Source organism: Ostreococcus tauri (genome assembly GCF_000214015.3).
Source record: "Ostreococcus tauri WGS project CAID00000000 data, contig chromosome 12, whole genome shotgun sequence".
Classification (NCBI taxonomy): Eukaryota; Viridiplantae; Chlorophyta; class Mamiellophyceae; order Mamiellales; family Bathycoccaceae; genus Ostreococcus; species Ostreococcus tauri.
Window position 1 is genome coordinate 405,733 of NC_014437.2, and position 15,199 is coordinate 420,931.

General features: G+C 60.6%; 9 protein-coding genes across 9 annotated transcripts; 4 read left to right on the forward strand and 5 right to left on the reverse strand.

Moving 5' to 3' along the window:
• Positions 1-215: 215 nt before the first annotated feature.
• Positions 216-2,747, forward strand: OT_ostta12g02440 (von Willebrand factor, type A; the record flags this gene model as incomplete). Its single annotated transcript, XM_003082345.2, has 1 exon — positions 216-2,747. The coding sequence occupies one exon, from the start codon at positions 216-218 to the stop codon at positions 2,745-2,747; it is 2,532 nt and encodes an 843-aa protein (XP_003082393.2).
• A 121-nt stretch (positions 2,748-2,868) lies between these two features.
• On the forward strand, positions 2,869-3,951 carry OT_ostta12g02450 (Ribosomal protein L13, eukaryotic/archaeal; the record flags this gene model as incomplete). Its single annotated transcript, XM_022982901.1, has 3 exons — positions 2,869-2,877; positions 3,051-3,134; positions 3,445-3,951. The coding sequence occupies 3 exons, from the start codon at positions 2,869-2,871 to the stop codon at positions 3,949-3,951; spliced, it is 600 nt and encodes a 199-aa protein (XP_022840121.1).
• Positions 3,952-4,108: 157 nt separating this feature from the next.
• Positions 4,109-5,314, reverse strand: OT_ostta12g02460 (Uroporphyrinogen decarboxylase (URO-D); the record flags this gene model as incomplete). The annotated part of the gene is made up of 1 exon (XM_003082348.1): positions 4,109-5,314. The coding sequence occupies one exon, from the start codon at positions 5,312-5,314 to the stop codon at positions 4,109-4,111; it is 1,206 nt and encodes a 401-aa protein (XP_003082396.1).
• Positions 5,315-5,495: 181 nt separating this feature from the next.
• Positions 5,496-8,870, reverse strand: OT_ostta12g02470 (Glycoside hydrolase, catalytic domain; the record flags this gene model as incomplete). The annotated part of the gene is made up of 1 exon (XM_003082349.2): positions 5,496-8,870. The coding sequence occupies one exon, from the start codon at positions 8,868-8,870 to the stop codon at positions 5,496-5,498; it is 3,375 nt and encodes a 1,124-aa protein (XP_003082397.2).
• Positions 8,871-9,366: 496 nt separating this feature from the next.
• On the forward strand, positions 9,367-9,963 carry OT_ostta12g02480 (unnamed product; the record flags this gene model as incomplete). Its single annotated transcript, XM_003082350.2, has 1 exon — positions 9,367-9,963. One exon carries the CDS (start codon positions 9,367-9,369, stop codon positions 9,961-9,963), a length of 597 nt encoding a protein of 198 aa, XP_003082398.2.
• Positions 9,964-10,032: 69 nt separating this feature from the next.
• OT_ostta12g02485 (P-loop containing nucleoside triphosphate hydrolase) lies at positions 10,033-11,097 on the reverse strand (the record flags this gene model as incomplete). Its single annotated transcript, XM_003082351.1, has 1 exon — positions 10,033-11,097. The coding sequence occupies one exon, from the start codon at positions 11,095-11,097 to the stop codon at positions 10,033-10,035; it is 1,065 nt and encodes a 354-aa protein (XP_003082399.1).
• A 56-nt stretch (positions 11,098-11,153) lies between these two features.
• On the reverse strand, positions 11,154-11,810 carry OT_ostta12g02490 (DNA polymerase III, clamp loader complex,gamma/delta/delta subunit, C-terminal; the record flags this gene model as incomplete). The annotated part of the gene is made up of 1 exon (XM_003082352.2): positions 11,154-11,810. The coding sequence occupies one exon, from the start codon at positions 11,808-11,810 to the stop codon at positions 11,154-11,156; it is 657 nt and encodes a 218-aa protein (XP_003082400.2).
• Positions 11,811-11,933: 123 nt separating this feature from the next.
• Positions 11,934-12,474, forward strand: OT_ostta12g02500 (2Fe-2S ferredoxin-type domain; the record flags this gene model as incomplete). The annotated part of the gene is made up of 2 exons (XM_022982902.1): positions 11,934-12,013; positions 12,144-12,474. The coding sequence occupies 2 exons, from the start codon at positions 11,934-11,936 to the stop codon at positions 12,472-12,474; spliced, it is 411 nt and encodes a 136-aa protein (XP_022840122.1).
• Positions 12,475-12,549: 75 nt separating this feature from the next.
• Positions 12,550-14,997, reverse strand: OT_ostta12g02510 (Rubredoxin, iron-binding site; the record flags this gene model as incomplete). The annotated part of the gene is made up of 1 exon (XM_022982903.1): positions 12,550-14,997. The coding sequence occupies one exon, from the start codon at positions 14,995-14,997 to the stop codon at positions 12,550-12,552; it is 2,448 nt and encodes an 815-aa protein (XP_022840123.1).
• Positions 14,998-15,199: the final 202 nt, after the last annotated feature.

Consider the following 15,199-nt stretch of genomic DNA (forward strand, 5'->3'; position numbering starts at 1 on the left):
GGCCCCGCCGACGGGGATTCGAGGCGCAAGCGGAACCGCGATTTACGGTGGAATGGCGCAGCGGGCATGGCGCCGGGGCTGATGATGGGGGCGCCGCCGCTGCTGGGGGGGGCGCGGGGTCGGTGGCGCCGATGGTGCCGGGGCCGCCGACGGGCGCGACGGCGCCGCCGTTGGGGATGGCGCCGCCCGTCGTTGGGGCGCCGCCGATGGGCGCGATGGCGCCGCCGACGGGCGCGATGGCGCCGCCGATGGGCGCGATGGCGCCGCCGATGGGCGCGATGGCGCCGCCTGTCGTGCCGGGTCCGCCGATGGGAACCGCGGCGCCGCCGCCCGTCGTGCCGGGACCGCCGGCGATGGGCGCGGCGCCGATGATGCAAGGGCAGATGGGCGGCGGGTATCCGCAGACGGGTGGGTACGGCGCGCAATCTCATTTTGTGGAAGATTTCGCGTCGCTAAACCTCGGTCCAGGTGGGGCGAGCGGCGAGCCCGGGATGGATCCGGCGACGTTTCCACGGCCGGGCGACGACGAGCCGAGGCCGAATATGGAGCTCTCGTGCGATCCGAAATACATGCGCTTGACGTGCGGAGTGCTTCCGTCGAACCCAAGTCTGAAGACACGGTTCGCCATGCCGCTCGGATGCATCGTCCATCCGCTCCGACCGGGCGACGAAAAGGAGGTGAAGACGGCGCACTTCGGGAGCTCGGGTATCGTGCGCTGTCGTCGATGCAGAACGTACATCAACCCGTTCGTGCAGTTCACCGACGGCGGGCGGAGGTTTCGGTGTAACGTGTGCGCGCTACCGAACGAAGTGCCGGTGGATTACTTTTGCACCCTGGATGCGAACGGCGTGCGTAGAGACATCGCCGAGCGGCCAGAGTTGAACAGCGGGACGGTCGAATTTTTAGCCAGCCAAGAGTACATGGTGCGACCACCGATGCCTCCGTCTTTCTTCTTCGCCATCGACGTTTCGCATACGGCGGTGAATAGTGGGTTTTTGAAGAAGACCGTGGAGACGATCAAGGAGTCGCTCGATGAAATGTCCAAGAAGAGCGAGCGTACACAAGTGGGATTCCTGTGCTACGACTCGACGCTCCACTTTTACAGCCTCAAATCGTCCCAGACGCAGCCGCAGATGATGGTCGTCGCCGAACTTGACGATCCTTTCGTGCCGATGCCGGATGATTTGCTTGTGAACCTCGCGGAATCGCGGCAGGTGATCGACTCGTTCTTAGATATGGTGTGCGACACATACGCGGCGACGCAAAACATGGAGAGCTGCATGGGTCCGGCGATGCAGGCCGCGTTTTTGGCCATGTCGCACCTCGGTGGTAAGCTTCTCGTGTTCCAATCGTGTCTACCGACGCTTGGTGCCGGTCGATTGGTGAACAGAGACGACACGCGATCCAGCATGGACTCGAGCAAGGAGCACTTACTTCGCGGCCCCGTTGATGGTTTCTTCAAGAAGACTTCTGCGGAGTGCTCCAGGCTTCAGATTTGCATCGACATTTACACGATTGCAGCGCCATTTTCGGACCTCGCGTCCATGTCGGTGCTCTGCAAATATACGGGCGGCGAGATGCGACACTACCCGGGTTTCACGCTCATCAAGGATGGCGTCAAATACGGCAAAGAGTTGAAGAATAATCTCACGCGATACACCGCATGGGAGGCGGTGTGTCGCGTACGCTGCAGCCGCGGCTTTAGAATCTGTGCCTTCAACGGTCACTTCTTCATCCGATCCATGGACCTGTTAGCACTCCCGGCGACGGATGGTGATAAGGCGTACGGGGTGCACATTGCTCACGACGAGGTTGTCCCAAGCACAAACATCTCGTACCTACAGTGCGCCCTACTCTACACGTCTGCCGAGGGCGAGCGAAGGATTCGAGTGCACACGATGGCGGTGCCGGTCGTGACAGACATTGCGGAAATGTACAGAGCCGTAGATAGTGGTGCGATGGGAGCTTTCATGGCTCGTCTGGGCGCCGAGCGCACGCTGAGCGTTCGATTACAAGATGCTCGTGAGGCTGTGATGGCCAAGGTGGTGGCGACGCTGCGCGAGTACAAGTTAATCAACACGCAAGTGTCGAGAGCGTATAACAGACTTATCTTCCCAGAGGCGATGAAACTACTTCCGCTTTGGATTTTTGCCGCTTTCAAGAGCACTGCGATGCTTGGTGGGCCGAGAGACGTCCCCGTGGACGCTCGCATTGCCTCTGTGTTTGACTTCATGTCGGCATCGACGGAAGAAATTCTGAAATTGCTCTACCCAACCATGTACGCGCTGCACTCGATGCCCCAGGAAGCGGGAATGAAGGATGAGTACGATCGGGTGATTTTGCCCCCGCGCACCGTCCTCGCAGGCGAGCGCATCGATGCGCGCGGCGCCTATCTCGTGGATGACGGCAGACGCCTGTTGCTCTGGCTGGGTAAGATGCTCGATCCGGGATTCGTCGGCGACTTGTTCGGCCCGAGCGGTCCATCGAGTGCAGATGTCGACTGCATCCTTCCAGTCCTTGACAACGCCCTCTCGCGCAAGGTGCGCGCTATCGTCGACGACGCACGCGCCGAGGCCGGTCGCGCTCGTCACTTAGTCCTCACCTGCGTCATCCAAGGCCACCCGAGCGAGACTCAGCTCTTCCCGTACCTGGTCGAAGATAGAGGTGCCGCTAACGTCGTCGGCGCTCAATCCTACGCCGAGTTCTTGATCGAGCTCCATCGCCAAGTGAGCGCGGTGCAGCGGTGATAGCTGAAAAGTTGTGGGAGACACTTTGAATGTGACGCCACTAATGTAAACAAAAACTCTCGATGCCCAAAACTCCTCGCCTCGCCGCGCTCGCCGTCTCTTTACGACGCGAGCCTTCATCATGGACAAGGTACGCGCACGCACGAGCGCTTGATACCGCGCGCGTCGTTATTTCCGTCGCGGCGGCAGGCGCTGCGGGCGTGATGCGGCGTCGGAGAGAGCGACGTGCGCTCGACGCGCGCTCACTGGGGTTTTCACCGTGATCGATCATTCCGACTGACTTGGACGTTCCTCGCCACGTAGGTCATCGTCATTGACGCCAAGGGGCACATGTTCGGTCGTCTGGCCTCGGTTGTGGCCAAGCAGCTGTTGCAAGGCCAGCACGTGGTGCGTATGCTCGGGAGATCTTCGAATGACGCGATGGGGCGAGAACGCGCGGGCGGCGCGGAAGGGATTCAGCGACGTCGAGCGGGCGACGCGAGCGATTCATCGAGGTGGTGACGACATCGATGGGCTGCATGAATTTCATGCTCGTCGTTACGATACCCGACCGATCCGTGGACGACAGCACGGCGCGCGGGCGGACGCGATCGTGTTCGTTCGAGGGCGAGTGGTTTAGGGCTTTGCGCGCGGGAGAGGGATGGCGCTACGACGTGTTCAAGAGACTGACTGGGAGTTTTTTTCATCGTGATCACAGGTTGTCGTGCGCACCGAGGGCATCTGCATGTCCGGTGGCATGGTTCGTCGCCGCATGGCGCACGATCGCTACAAGAACAAGCGCATGAACACCAACCCGAAGAGGGGTCCGTACCACTACACGTCGCCGTCCCGCATCTTGTGGAAGACTGTGCGCGGTATGATCCCGCACAAGACTGTGCGTGGTGCGGCTGCGTTCGAACGATTCAAGGCGTACGAAGGCATCCCGGCGCCGTACGACAAGGTGAAGCGTGCTTGCATTCCGGAAGCGCTCAAGGTGTTGCGCCTCGGCGAGGGCAACCGCTTCTGCGTCCTCGGCGACTTCTGCGAACAAATCGGTTGGAAGCACGGTGCGATCGTGCGGGAGCTCGAGGGCAAGCGCCAAGCCGCTGCCTCCGAGTACTGGGCGTCCAAGAAGGAGGCGAACGCCAAGTTTGCGCAGGCCAAGGCTGCGGCGAACGCGCAACTTGGGGACCTTCAGCAGTTGATTGAACAAACTGGTTACTAAATTTGGGTAGCAAAATTAGATAGTCGGTTGTGAGAAGAGTTTTCAAATCAATTAAACCACTAACTCATCCAGCCAGCGCGCTGTAATAGTAACGCGCGAGCGTGTGCAGAGGAAGGTATGCGGTGCCGTCACATAGTGGTCACTGCTACGTCAATGCTCAGTAGCGGTAGTCGCGCACCGTCTGGAAGAAGTGAGCGACGTTCTCTTCGGGCGTTCCCACCATGACTCCGTGGCCGAGATTCATGACGTGTCTGGACTTACCGGCCTTTTCGATCGTTTCATGAACCTTCTTCGTGATGAAGTCTTGCGACGCGAACAAGTGGACGGGGTCCATGTTCCCCTGCACCGCTTGGTTTGCACCGAGTCTCCGTCGAGCATCTGCCATGTCCACGGTGCCATCCAAGCTCAGGACGTCGGCGTTCGTCGTAGCCAATCGCTCCAGGAATCCGCCGCTACCGCTGGAGTAAATGATGAGTGGCACGTGTGGGTGTGTCTTCTTGCACTCGGCCACAATGCGCTGCAGGTATGGGAGGCAGTACTTTTCGAAATCCGCTGGTGAGAATTCGCTCGCCCAGGAATCAAAAATCTGCACCACCTGCGCCCCAGCGTCCGCCTGGTATCTCGTGTACTCGATCACGGCGTCCGTGAGCTTATTCATCAGCGCTTCGTACACCGCCGGCGCGTCAAACGCCATCTTTTTGATCACCTTGTAATGCGAGCTCGTCCCACCCTCGACGATGTACGAAGCCAGCGTGAACGGTGCACCACAGAACCCCAATAGCGTGGCCTCGTTCCCAATCTCACTCCTCAACAATTTAAGCGACTCCCCGACGAACGGCACGCTCTTCTCAGGCTCCAAATTCGTGATCGCCTTGATATCCTCCATCTCTCGCACCGGGTTGAAGATGATCGGTCCCGTCCCCTTCACGATGTCGAACGGAATGTTCATCCCCTGCAGCGGCGTCAAGATATCGCTGAACAAAATAACGCCGTCCGGTTTAAACGCTCGATACGGCTGCAGAGAGATCTCCACCGCGAGATCCACCGTCTCGCTTCGCTCTCGGAACGTCGTGTGCCGCTTGCACAGGTCCTGATACACCTTCATGTATCTCCCGGCTTGGCGCATCATCCAGATCGGTGGACGCTCGACGTCCTCGCCTCTGATCGCGCGGAGCATCAGCGGATCCAGATCACCGTTCGCGCTCTGCGCGACGACGCCGCGGCGCGCGTTCGCGGACGATTGAGCGCTCGAGCGAGGACGCTTCGCGCGCGCGGACGATTGCTTCGACGCCGCGCTCGACGCCGAACGATGCGACGCCCGGACGACGCGGGCGGAGGCGGAAGGAGCCGTACGGTGCGACATGTCACGCGGGGCGTCGGGGCGTGGACGCGGGCGTCGCACGCGCGAGGGACTGCGGGACTATGGCGAAGCGGATAACGACCTGAAGATATGCAGGGCATTCGCGAGGGCGAAACGAGAAGAGGAGCGGTGCGAGAGGGACGCGCCGCGCTAGGATTTGGTATCTAGGGATTACATGGATTTACTAACCGAAAGAGATCCAGTCCGGGACGCCCTCGTCCTTGGATATCTTCTCGCCACCGGAGGCTTCTTTTTCCAAGCTTTTCTCAATGCTCTCGCGAGAGAATTTTGACGACCCTGAGGAAGACGTCTCTTCCCCTTCTTCTGCGTTGTCGTCGTCGTCGTCGTCGTCGTCGTCGACGGGCTTGCGCGACTTCTTACTCTTCCTTTTCCCCTTTAACTTCTCTGGCGCGAGTTCCACGGACTCACCATCGCTGAACTCGTCGTAGAACTTGTGCGAAGATTTCGTCGAGGACGATCCTCCGCCAAAGTCTTGCGAAGACATGAGTTTATTGAAGTCGAGATCATCACCCGCGTCGTCAACAACTCTTTCTGTACTGGAACCTCGCTTATGAGTAGACTTCTTGACTTTACTCGGCGTCGTGGACGAGTCGTCGTCGTCCTCGGCGTGCTTCTTCGATAACTTCTTTGAAGAGAAGAGATCGTACGATACCTTGTTCTTCAGAGATTTGGCTTCATGCATGGAGTACGTCGATCGATGCTGATGAATGTTATCCACGGCATCATCCGCGTAAGTCGGAAGCTTCGTACCCGTGCGCGCAGCGATCTCCTCTCGCGGTTCCTCGTAATATTGTGACTCGTCAACCTCTTCGTCGTCACTCTGCAGGAGCGCGTTCTCATGAATCTCCGGAGCCTTCAGGGCATCTAAACCGAACGATGTGCCCCAAAAGGAGCCGTCATGGCGATCTTTGGCGTAGACGATGGGTTGAGCGCCAGGCTGCGTGGTGGCTGCCTTGGACGCCTGCGCGGCGGGAGCGAGCCTACCGATTGGTGCCGCAGTCGCCTGCGCCGCGGGAGCAAACCTTGAGTTGTTCAAAACGCCTCCTTGCGAACTCGCTGCGGGTTGCTGCGGCTGGGCGACGACTTGTCGCTGCTGCTGCTGCGGCTGGGCGACGACTTGTCGCTGCTGCGGTTGCGGCTGGGCGACGACTTGTCGCTGCTGCGGTTGCGGCTGGGCGACGACTTGTCGCTGCTGCGGTTGCGGCTGGGCGACGACTTGTCGCTGCTGCGGTTGCGACTCCGCAAATACTTGTCGCTGCTGCGGTTGCGGCTCCGCAAATGTTTCTCGCTGCTGCGGTTGCGGCTCCGTAAATGTTTCTCGCTGCTGCGATTGCGGCTGAGCGACTACTTGCTTGTGATGTACGCGCCTTGGCGCATCCGACCCTTCAGGTGACGACTGCAGGAAGCCTTGAATAATGTCATCGTCGTTGCTAGCTTCGGACATCACCGTCTGAGCTTGGGTGCTTTGAGCTTTGGGGCCGCGCGCTTGAGACGGCTGTGCCTGTCCTTGACTATGTGAGCCCGATAGATCCTGCGGCGTTTGTTCGTGCTTGACCCACGGGGCTGTTTCCCATCCCAGACTACCAGAAGAATTCGACGGATTCGCCTGCGTCGTCAAGTCGGCTCCTGTATTGGAGACGTTGACGGAGAAGTTAACTAACGAAGGCGCTATCGCCGGAGTGACAATTTGAGCGACCATACTCGCAGCGCCGAGTTGAGATTCCCTTTTCGCCCCGGATCTCTTCGCAAATGACGGCTCAGACGCCGTTTTTGTCGAGTTCGTTGTTGTCTTCCTCCCTCGTAGCTCCTTCACTTCATCTCTCAAGCTCTTGAGCTCTTCCTTCAGCGCAGTGAGCGTACCTTCTTCAATTGTATCAGATGGATTCGGTCGTTCGTCCTCGATGTCGAGATCTTGAAACGCACCGAGTTGGCCGTGAAAATGTTGCAAGCTCCAGAAATCCTCGTGGGCGTTCCCAGCGTTTGGCATCTTCCATCCCCAGAAGAAATTTGGCGTCCGAGTGACGTTGAACGCGCGCAGCTGTCCCTTGTAAACGGCTCTTCTCACGTCTTCGCTAGCGCAGCCCTTTGAGCTGTCATGATTTGTCGCGATCGACCATTCGCTGACGCTAAATAGCTTGACACCGTTCAACGCCGCCGGCGCCTGCACCTTGTGAATGTACTGAGCCAAAGTCGAGCGGACGGTCTCTGTGATGCGTTGCGGCGTGTCCGAGCACTTCCAAGCGCATCCCTTGTCGCAACCGTTCACGCCCCAGGCGAGATAAAAATGTGTGTCCAACACTGCCCACGTACGAAGTTCCGCCAGGTCGAACCACTTTCGCATGATCTTCGAGAACTCGTTTGTTTGGATACCACTCGTCTCCATCAAGTTGACGTACAGTTTCGGCACGGGCTTTTTCATCATCTCACGAGGTCTGACGATGAGTTGCTTGTACACGTAGATCGCCTTACCCATCCACTCTAACATGGCCTCGCGCTTTGCCGGCATCAAGTGCGCCGGCTCGTTCAACAGCGTGAAGCCATCGATGAAACGCTTGTCTTCTTCACGCAGCGCGTTGTACCACTTTAACATCTTGTGAATCGCCTGCATGCCGATGTCTTGCAGTTTCGGATCGTCCCAGAACGCCGGTGGATGCGGGAACACGCCGTTGTACGTACCCTGCGAGCTCCCGCCCGGCATGCTGTGCATGTCCATGACAACTTTGGCCCCCGTCTCCCTGTGCAGGACGCGCAGGACGTGCGTCATCGCCATCTGATCCACCGTCGCGAACGCACGATCGCCGTACTTTGGATCCTGAATGATCCGTGTCGGATCTCTCTGCGTGCCCATGAACGCCGCCCACGTCACCGGCACACGCACCGACTCCAACCCGAGTTGGCTGATCCGGCGCAAGTCCTCGTTCGTGAGCCAGGACGAGCGATATGCGTTCATGATCTTCGCCGTCTTCAAATTGCCGTACTTTCGCGCTAGTTTCGCCACCAAATCACCCTCGCTCGACCACGAGAACCCGAGCTCTGCCGGCGTGTTGAAGAACGGCGGCAACACCCTTCCCTGCGACGCGCCGATCGGCGAGTCCACGACGGTGGACTCTCCGTTCGCGAAGAACCACTCCTCGAGATGTAACCACCCATTCAAAGCCACACCCGTGGGCATCTCTTTCATCGGCTTCACAGGCCGCGTCGTCGCCGCGCCCGCGTTTCCGAGCGCCGACGCCCTCGCGCCCGCCGCGCCGCGTCTCCACGCGATCGCCCCGCACGCGCTCCCGAGCACCGCCGCCGCGCACGCCCCGATGGACACCGCGCTCCACCGTCGACGCGATCCACCACGTCGACGTCCACGCGTCTCTCCCAACAGCGCCGCGCGCTCGGCGTCGTCGCCGTCGCGACGTCGACTCGACGCTCGAACGGCGCGCTCGACGTCGAACGCATCGTCCGTCGTCGTCGCCCTCGCGTCGCCGCGCCTCCCGCTCGCGCCCGCGGCGGCGTCGACGACGGTCGTTTCTCCGTCTCGCGCGCCCATCGCCCTCGGCGACGCGCGCGCGGTGGTGCGAGGCGCCGACGCGCGCGATGGCGCGCCATGGTGTTGGCGCGCACCGATGCCTCGCGTCGGGCGCGCGCGTGGCATCACATCGACCTACGCACGCGTTTATACGGACCAGATGTCCGGTGCACGTGTACGATATATCCCCCGAGTCCCCGGTTTCACGAGTGCTGCCCCGCGGTGGCGCCGAATGTCCGAATTTACCCCCCGCGCACGTCCGACCCACGAGACGCGTACACGACCAGGACGAACCGTATGTGGACACACGGTCGATGGCGCGCGTCGATGCCGTTCGAATTCCGTCGCGTCGCGCGCGCACACGCGCCCGCGGATGCGCGCGATCGTCTCTTCGTCCAGCGCGTCGGCGGTGGCCCGAACGCGGTCGCGCGCGCGCGGCGAACGCGCGGGGCCTCGCGCGGGGCGTCGGGGCGACGGCGTCGACGGGGCGAATCGCGCGCGCGATTACGCGAGAGCGATGCTTCGACAGTGCGCGCGACGCGCGCGTGGGGTATCGACGCGCGTCGAGGCCGCGCACGGAAGCGCGTACGATGGACGCGGTGCGCCGGCGACGAATGTGGGGGCGACTGCGGCGAACGCGGCGGTGGATGGGTGGCGCGGGGCGCGGGCGCCGCCGGTGCGAGGCGCGCCGCCGTTACCGCCGGCGCAGGGACGCGTGACGACCGGGGGGGGGGGCAAGGACGGTGGATACGGGGGGGGGAGACCGGTGATGACGGGGGGGATCGTTCCGGAGGATATCGACGCGGTGTATCACCAGATGCAACACTTGGGGCAGAAGTGGGCGGACGCGCACGCCGAGGCGGAGATGCTGGAGGAGGCGAAGAAGTGCGTGCTGAGCACGATCACGCTGCATTACATCGAGGATGGGAACGCGAAGTCGGCGGCGGAGGTGCACGCGTACGCGTCGCAGGAGTATCAGGAGCACATAAAGAAGATGGTGGAGGCGAGACGCCGCGCCAACGTGGCGAAGATTGAGCTCGAGAGCATTAAGACGCACCTGAACCTCACTCGAACCTACGAGGCGACGCGTCGCGAGGAAATGAAGCTGATTTAAAGGGTCGCGTGTAAATAAAGCAGATTTTGAACTTTCATCTTCACATCACACATCGTATTCAGTCCCTCTTCACATCGCGTCGATCCCGAGCTCGGCGCTGTAACCACCGATTCTCTTCGCGTCCCGCACGAGCTCACACATCTTCGCCATGCCCCCAGCGAGCTGTAACATCGTCGCGCACCCTTCGGAGAGACGCAGATGCGTGAAACCTATGATTCGAATCAATTCGAGCTTTATGTATTCTGGCATGGCGTTGTCGTCGTAATTTTTGCACACCCGATACATGGTGCCGATGATGTCGAAAACCGAGTATCCCTTATCGTACAGAGACTTTATCCGCGCGTACGCGTCGTCGATGTTCTCCTGAAGAATGAACGACAAAGCGTCCCTTACGATGTTTGGATGCGGTTGATCGCACACTCGAAACACGTTTTCCTCGTCGATCAACCCAAACCCCTGCGCCGTTGACTGCAAATTATTCAGCGCTTGCCGCATGTCCCCGTCCGCCGTGAACACGATCGCCTCTAAACCCTTTGGCACGTACGCCACCTTCTCCCGCTCGATCACCGTCATCAACCGCTTCAACACCTGCTCGTCTGTCAATTTCACGAAACGCACGATCGCGCACCGCGACTGAATCGGCTCGATCACCTTGTCACTCGTGTTGCACGCCAGGCAAAATCGCGTCGTCGCCGAAAATATCTCCATCGTCCGTCGCAACGCCTGCTGTGCCGCCGTCGTCATCGCGTCCGCTTCGTCTAAGATCACGATTTTCGTCCGTCCCGGCGGCAGCGTCACCTTCTTCTGGGCAAACATCTTAATCTTATTCCTCACCACGTCGATCCCACGCTCATCCGAGGCGTTCATCTCGAGCACCGCGTCCTTGTACTTATCCCCTAAGAGCGCACGCGATAAGACACCGATCGCGGACGTCTTTCCGCACCCGGGTGGACCGCAAAACATGAGATTTGGCATGAAGCCGGACGCAACCATCGAGCGCATTCGATCCACTGCGTCGTCGTTCCCGACGATGTCATCGAGCGTCTTGGGGCGGTACTTCTCGAGCCACGGGAGAGTATCAATGGGCGCCGTTTGCGCCTTCGCGCCGGCGGCGAGGGCGTCGAAGGCGTTCATAGGAACGCCGTGAAGTGCGGCTGTCTGTGTGTTTGAAATTTCAACGCGTCGTCCAGTTAGGACGAAGATCGATCGTGATTCACGAAAGCGTCGAGGGCGGGGAAGAAAACGTCGAGGTACTGTTTAGTTCGAGGGACGTGTTCATCGGACGCCCCGTTCAACGCGGCGCGGAGATCGTCGATGGATTCCCATCGCGTCGCCGTGACCTCGGCGTGACCGAGCGCGAAGTCGTCGCCCGCGGAGTCGCGATCCCAACGCAGGAAGTACACGTCCTCGTAACAGTTGCACCCGCCCAGCGCCGCCTGCGCGGCGGGAATACAGAACTGAAACGTCAAATCGCGCCTCGCATCGCTCAATCGCACGCCCAACTCCTCCTCCAACTCGCACGCCGCCGCTCGGAGCGAGTCGCCGTCGTCCCGAGCGCTCACGTGTCCAGCCGCGGAGATGTCCCACATCCCAGGAAACGTATCCTTCCCCATCGAACGCTTCTGTAGCACCACCGCGCGCGTCTTCGCGTCCACGATCCACACGTGCGCGCTTCGATGCCACTCGCCCCGCGCGTGCACGTCCGCCCGTCTCGCCAGCGCTCCCGTTCCCCTCGGTCGGTCCGTCCGCACGTCGAACGACGGCGTCGGTGCCTCGCACACCTCAAACATCTCGTTCGCATCCTGCGCCGGCGACGAGGCGTCGTCGCGCGCGACGTCGCGGTCCATGCTCGGTCGCGCCGCGTCGCGCGATGCCGCGCCTTTCACAACCACCTTTCGACGTCAATTCCACCGGTGACCGCGCCTTTGGATGCGCGGGAATCACCTTTCACGCCGACGCCTATCGATCCCATGCGCGCGCGCACGCGCACTCGCGCGCGCGCGATGCTTCGCCGCGCCTTCGCGGACGCCGCGCGACGCGGCTACGCGACGTGCGTGCCTCGACGCCTCGATCGCGCGCGCGCGACGGCGGCGCGGGGACGGCGAGAGGCGACGCGGGCGGTGTTCGTGGAGGATTGACGCGATCGAGGACGCGACCGACTGACGACGCCTCGCGCGCAGGATCTCCGTCACGGTCGTGCGCGACGGCGCGAGACACGCGATCGATGGACGGGTGGGAGAAACCCTGGCGCAGGCGCTGGCGCGAAACGCGGAACTCAGGAGCTCGGCGCCGACGATGAGCATCGCGCGAGGGCCGGACGCGCACGTGCTGATCCCGGACGCGTTTCTGGAGAAGATGCCGGCGCTGGACGCGATGGAGCTCGATAAACTTGAGGACGTGGCGGTGGACATGGGAGCGAACTCGAGGTTAGCGAGCCAGGTGACGCTGACGAAGGACGTGGACGGGTTGGTGTGCGCGATATCAAAGCTGTATCCGGAGAACCCGATGTAGTCGACGAGCGCGCGGATGGGAAGTCCGATGTAATCAGTAGCAAATAATACAAGTACAACATGTCTAACAACATGTCTAAATTGACGTTCGCTCGTCGCACCCAGGGACGAGTGAACGATTCATGGCATCGAGGATCCAGTCGTACGGTCGACCGTTCGACTGGGCGTTTGCGACGTTTCGCGCGAGCGAGGAGGATGGTTTCGGTCGTTTGTGCGCTGAGGATGGTTTCGGTCGTTTGTGCGCTGAGGATGAGCCGTTCGCGCACTGCCCCGCGGTGTCGTTCTCAGAGTCTGAGATGATGATGACGTCAGGCTCAGATCGTTTCTTCGCCGACGACTGCTTTTGGGCGCCGCAAAATTCCGCTGCCTCGCGAATCGCGCGCTTGTACTCCTCCTCCTCGTCGAGTTCGGAGTCCTCGCCATTGTTGTCCTCCGCTTCCGTTTTCACCTGCATCGCCTCTTTCGATTCGACGTTCGGCGTGTTCACATTGGAGTCGGCAGCGACCTTGGTGGACGTGCTCGCTGGGCTGCCCTTCTCATCCTCGAGCGTCCACTCGATTGAGCCGCGAGAAATCTTTGGTGAGTACCATCTGAGCGCGGATGCGCTCAAAGCAGGCGCGCCCGGCTCTTCGCGAGGACGCCACTGACCATCCTTATTGATCTCCATCCTACTCACCTTGGTCAGGCCTCGCTCGCGAATTATATTCGTGCACCTCTTCAAGAAGCTGTCGACGCGAAGCTCAGTCGGACCGCCCTTCTTCCCGCACTCTGGACACGACCACTTTCTACTCACAGAGTTGAGCTGTATGAAACTCTTGGCGTCGAACGCGTGCAAACCAGAACACGCGCTTAAACGCGCCGGATCCGTGCACATAAGACCGCTAATCGGACAGCGTAACGACACCAACGCGACATCCTCCATGATGATTTCGTCATCCTTCTTGGTAAAACCGAGCCACTTGAGCGCATTTTTAAGCGCCTTATCTTCGGACACGGCCTCAGTCACGGTCGCCGCGACGTCTTCCAAGTCACGTTTTCGCACGATTCGCACCGCAATCATGAAGTTACCGCGTTTATCTCGGTGAAACATGCGAATGTGGTTGGATCCACATCTCAGGCGAGTGACGGGAATGCGTACAGCGGGATCTCTCGTAGATTTCGTGACGCTCTTGATCGACGAACGCTTCACCACTGACAAAGTGTGATCGTTCGCCGTAAGATAAACATCCAGGGGCCATTGTATGCGCTCCTTGACGTCGTCGTTCTGCAACATGCACACCGCCTGCAACTCAAACTCACTTTCCCGTTGTAAGAACGAAAGCTCGGTTTGAGAGAGAAAGAAACACTGCTGAAACGTCTTCATCGGCAGCACATTTTGCGGTTTCACGATGTCACCGGGCGGATACGACGGATTGTCCTGCGGAGAAATCATCTCGTACAACGGATCGGCCTTTTCAAGCCGAGCGTAGAACGCGCGCTCTGCGTCGGTCGTTCCAAACTTTGACTGCGTCGTCGCCGTAGCGTTCTTCTTCGGCGGCGTCGTGTTCTTCGGCGCCACCACCGCCACCGGCGCGATCGCTCTCGCCTGCGTGACCATTGCGACATTCGGCGGCGGGTTAATCTGGTTCAACTCCTCGCCAAAGATGTTCCACTCTGTGTCCCGTCTCGGCCCCTCTTCCTGGCCGCCTTCGTACAGCGGCGGGAGCGGTCGTAACGGCGAAAGACGTTCACGATACTCCGATTCGATGGTTTTTTTTACCGATGAGATCTTCCAGTAATTTAGTCTGCGCGCCAACATTTCATCGAGTGTTCCGCTCACCTCCTCCGCCAACGACTCGATGATGAGACGATTTTTCCTCGGATCGTTGCTCCAGCACGTCTCCCCCTCGAACAGTAGAGCGCCATACTCATGATACGGCCACCTATGATCGAGCGCTGTCATCAACGTCCGAATCTTCAGCGGCACGTCTTCCCACTTCGCGTTAAACAGCGCGTACGCCTTGTATCGTCTCGCCGCGTCCGTCTCGTAATACGCCAGCGCGCTCTCGTTCTCCTTCTTATACACCTCTTCCCACCGCGCTCGCGCCTCTCGATCCGGTCGCGCCACGAACGCCGCCTCCTCTCCCGCCCGAACGTGCGCGAACCACGTCCTAAAATCAGCCATTCTCGTTCCCGCGAGCGCCGTCGTCGCCACCGGCACATCCGCCGACGCCGCGCACGCGCGCTGCACCCCTCGCTGCATCTGACTCACGATCGCCTCCGCCATCGCAGCCTTGGTCATCCCACTCTTTCGCAGCGACAACGCGTCGCACATCGCCTGTAATTCATTCGCCCGCGCGCGCTGGAGCGCCGTGAGCGCATCGATGCGTCGCTCGGGCAATAAAATCGCACTCGCGATCCGCGTCGACGTCCGCGCCTCGAACGTCTCCCGATCGCACGGCATCGACGGCGCGTGGAGCGGGCGGAGCGCGCCGTCGCGGGGACCTCGCGCGGCGCACACCGCGCGCGGCGGTCGCGTGGACATCGTCGCGTCGCGCTGTCGCGTCTCGATCGACGTCGCGTTTTACCTCGCGTCGCGGTGGACGTAGTATCGTCGATCGAACGCCATGTGTGTTTAACGGGCGTGGACGCGGTCGTCCTGAACCCTAAACCCTCCGTGTACGTACTGTACCAGGCATACACCCATGTCGTGACCGTTCACGAGCCGCCGCCGCGGCGGCGGCGTC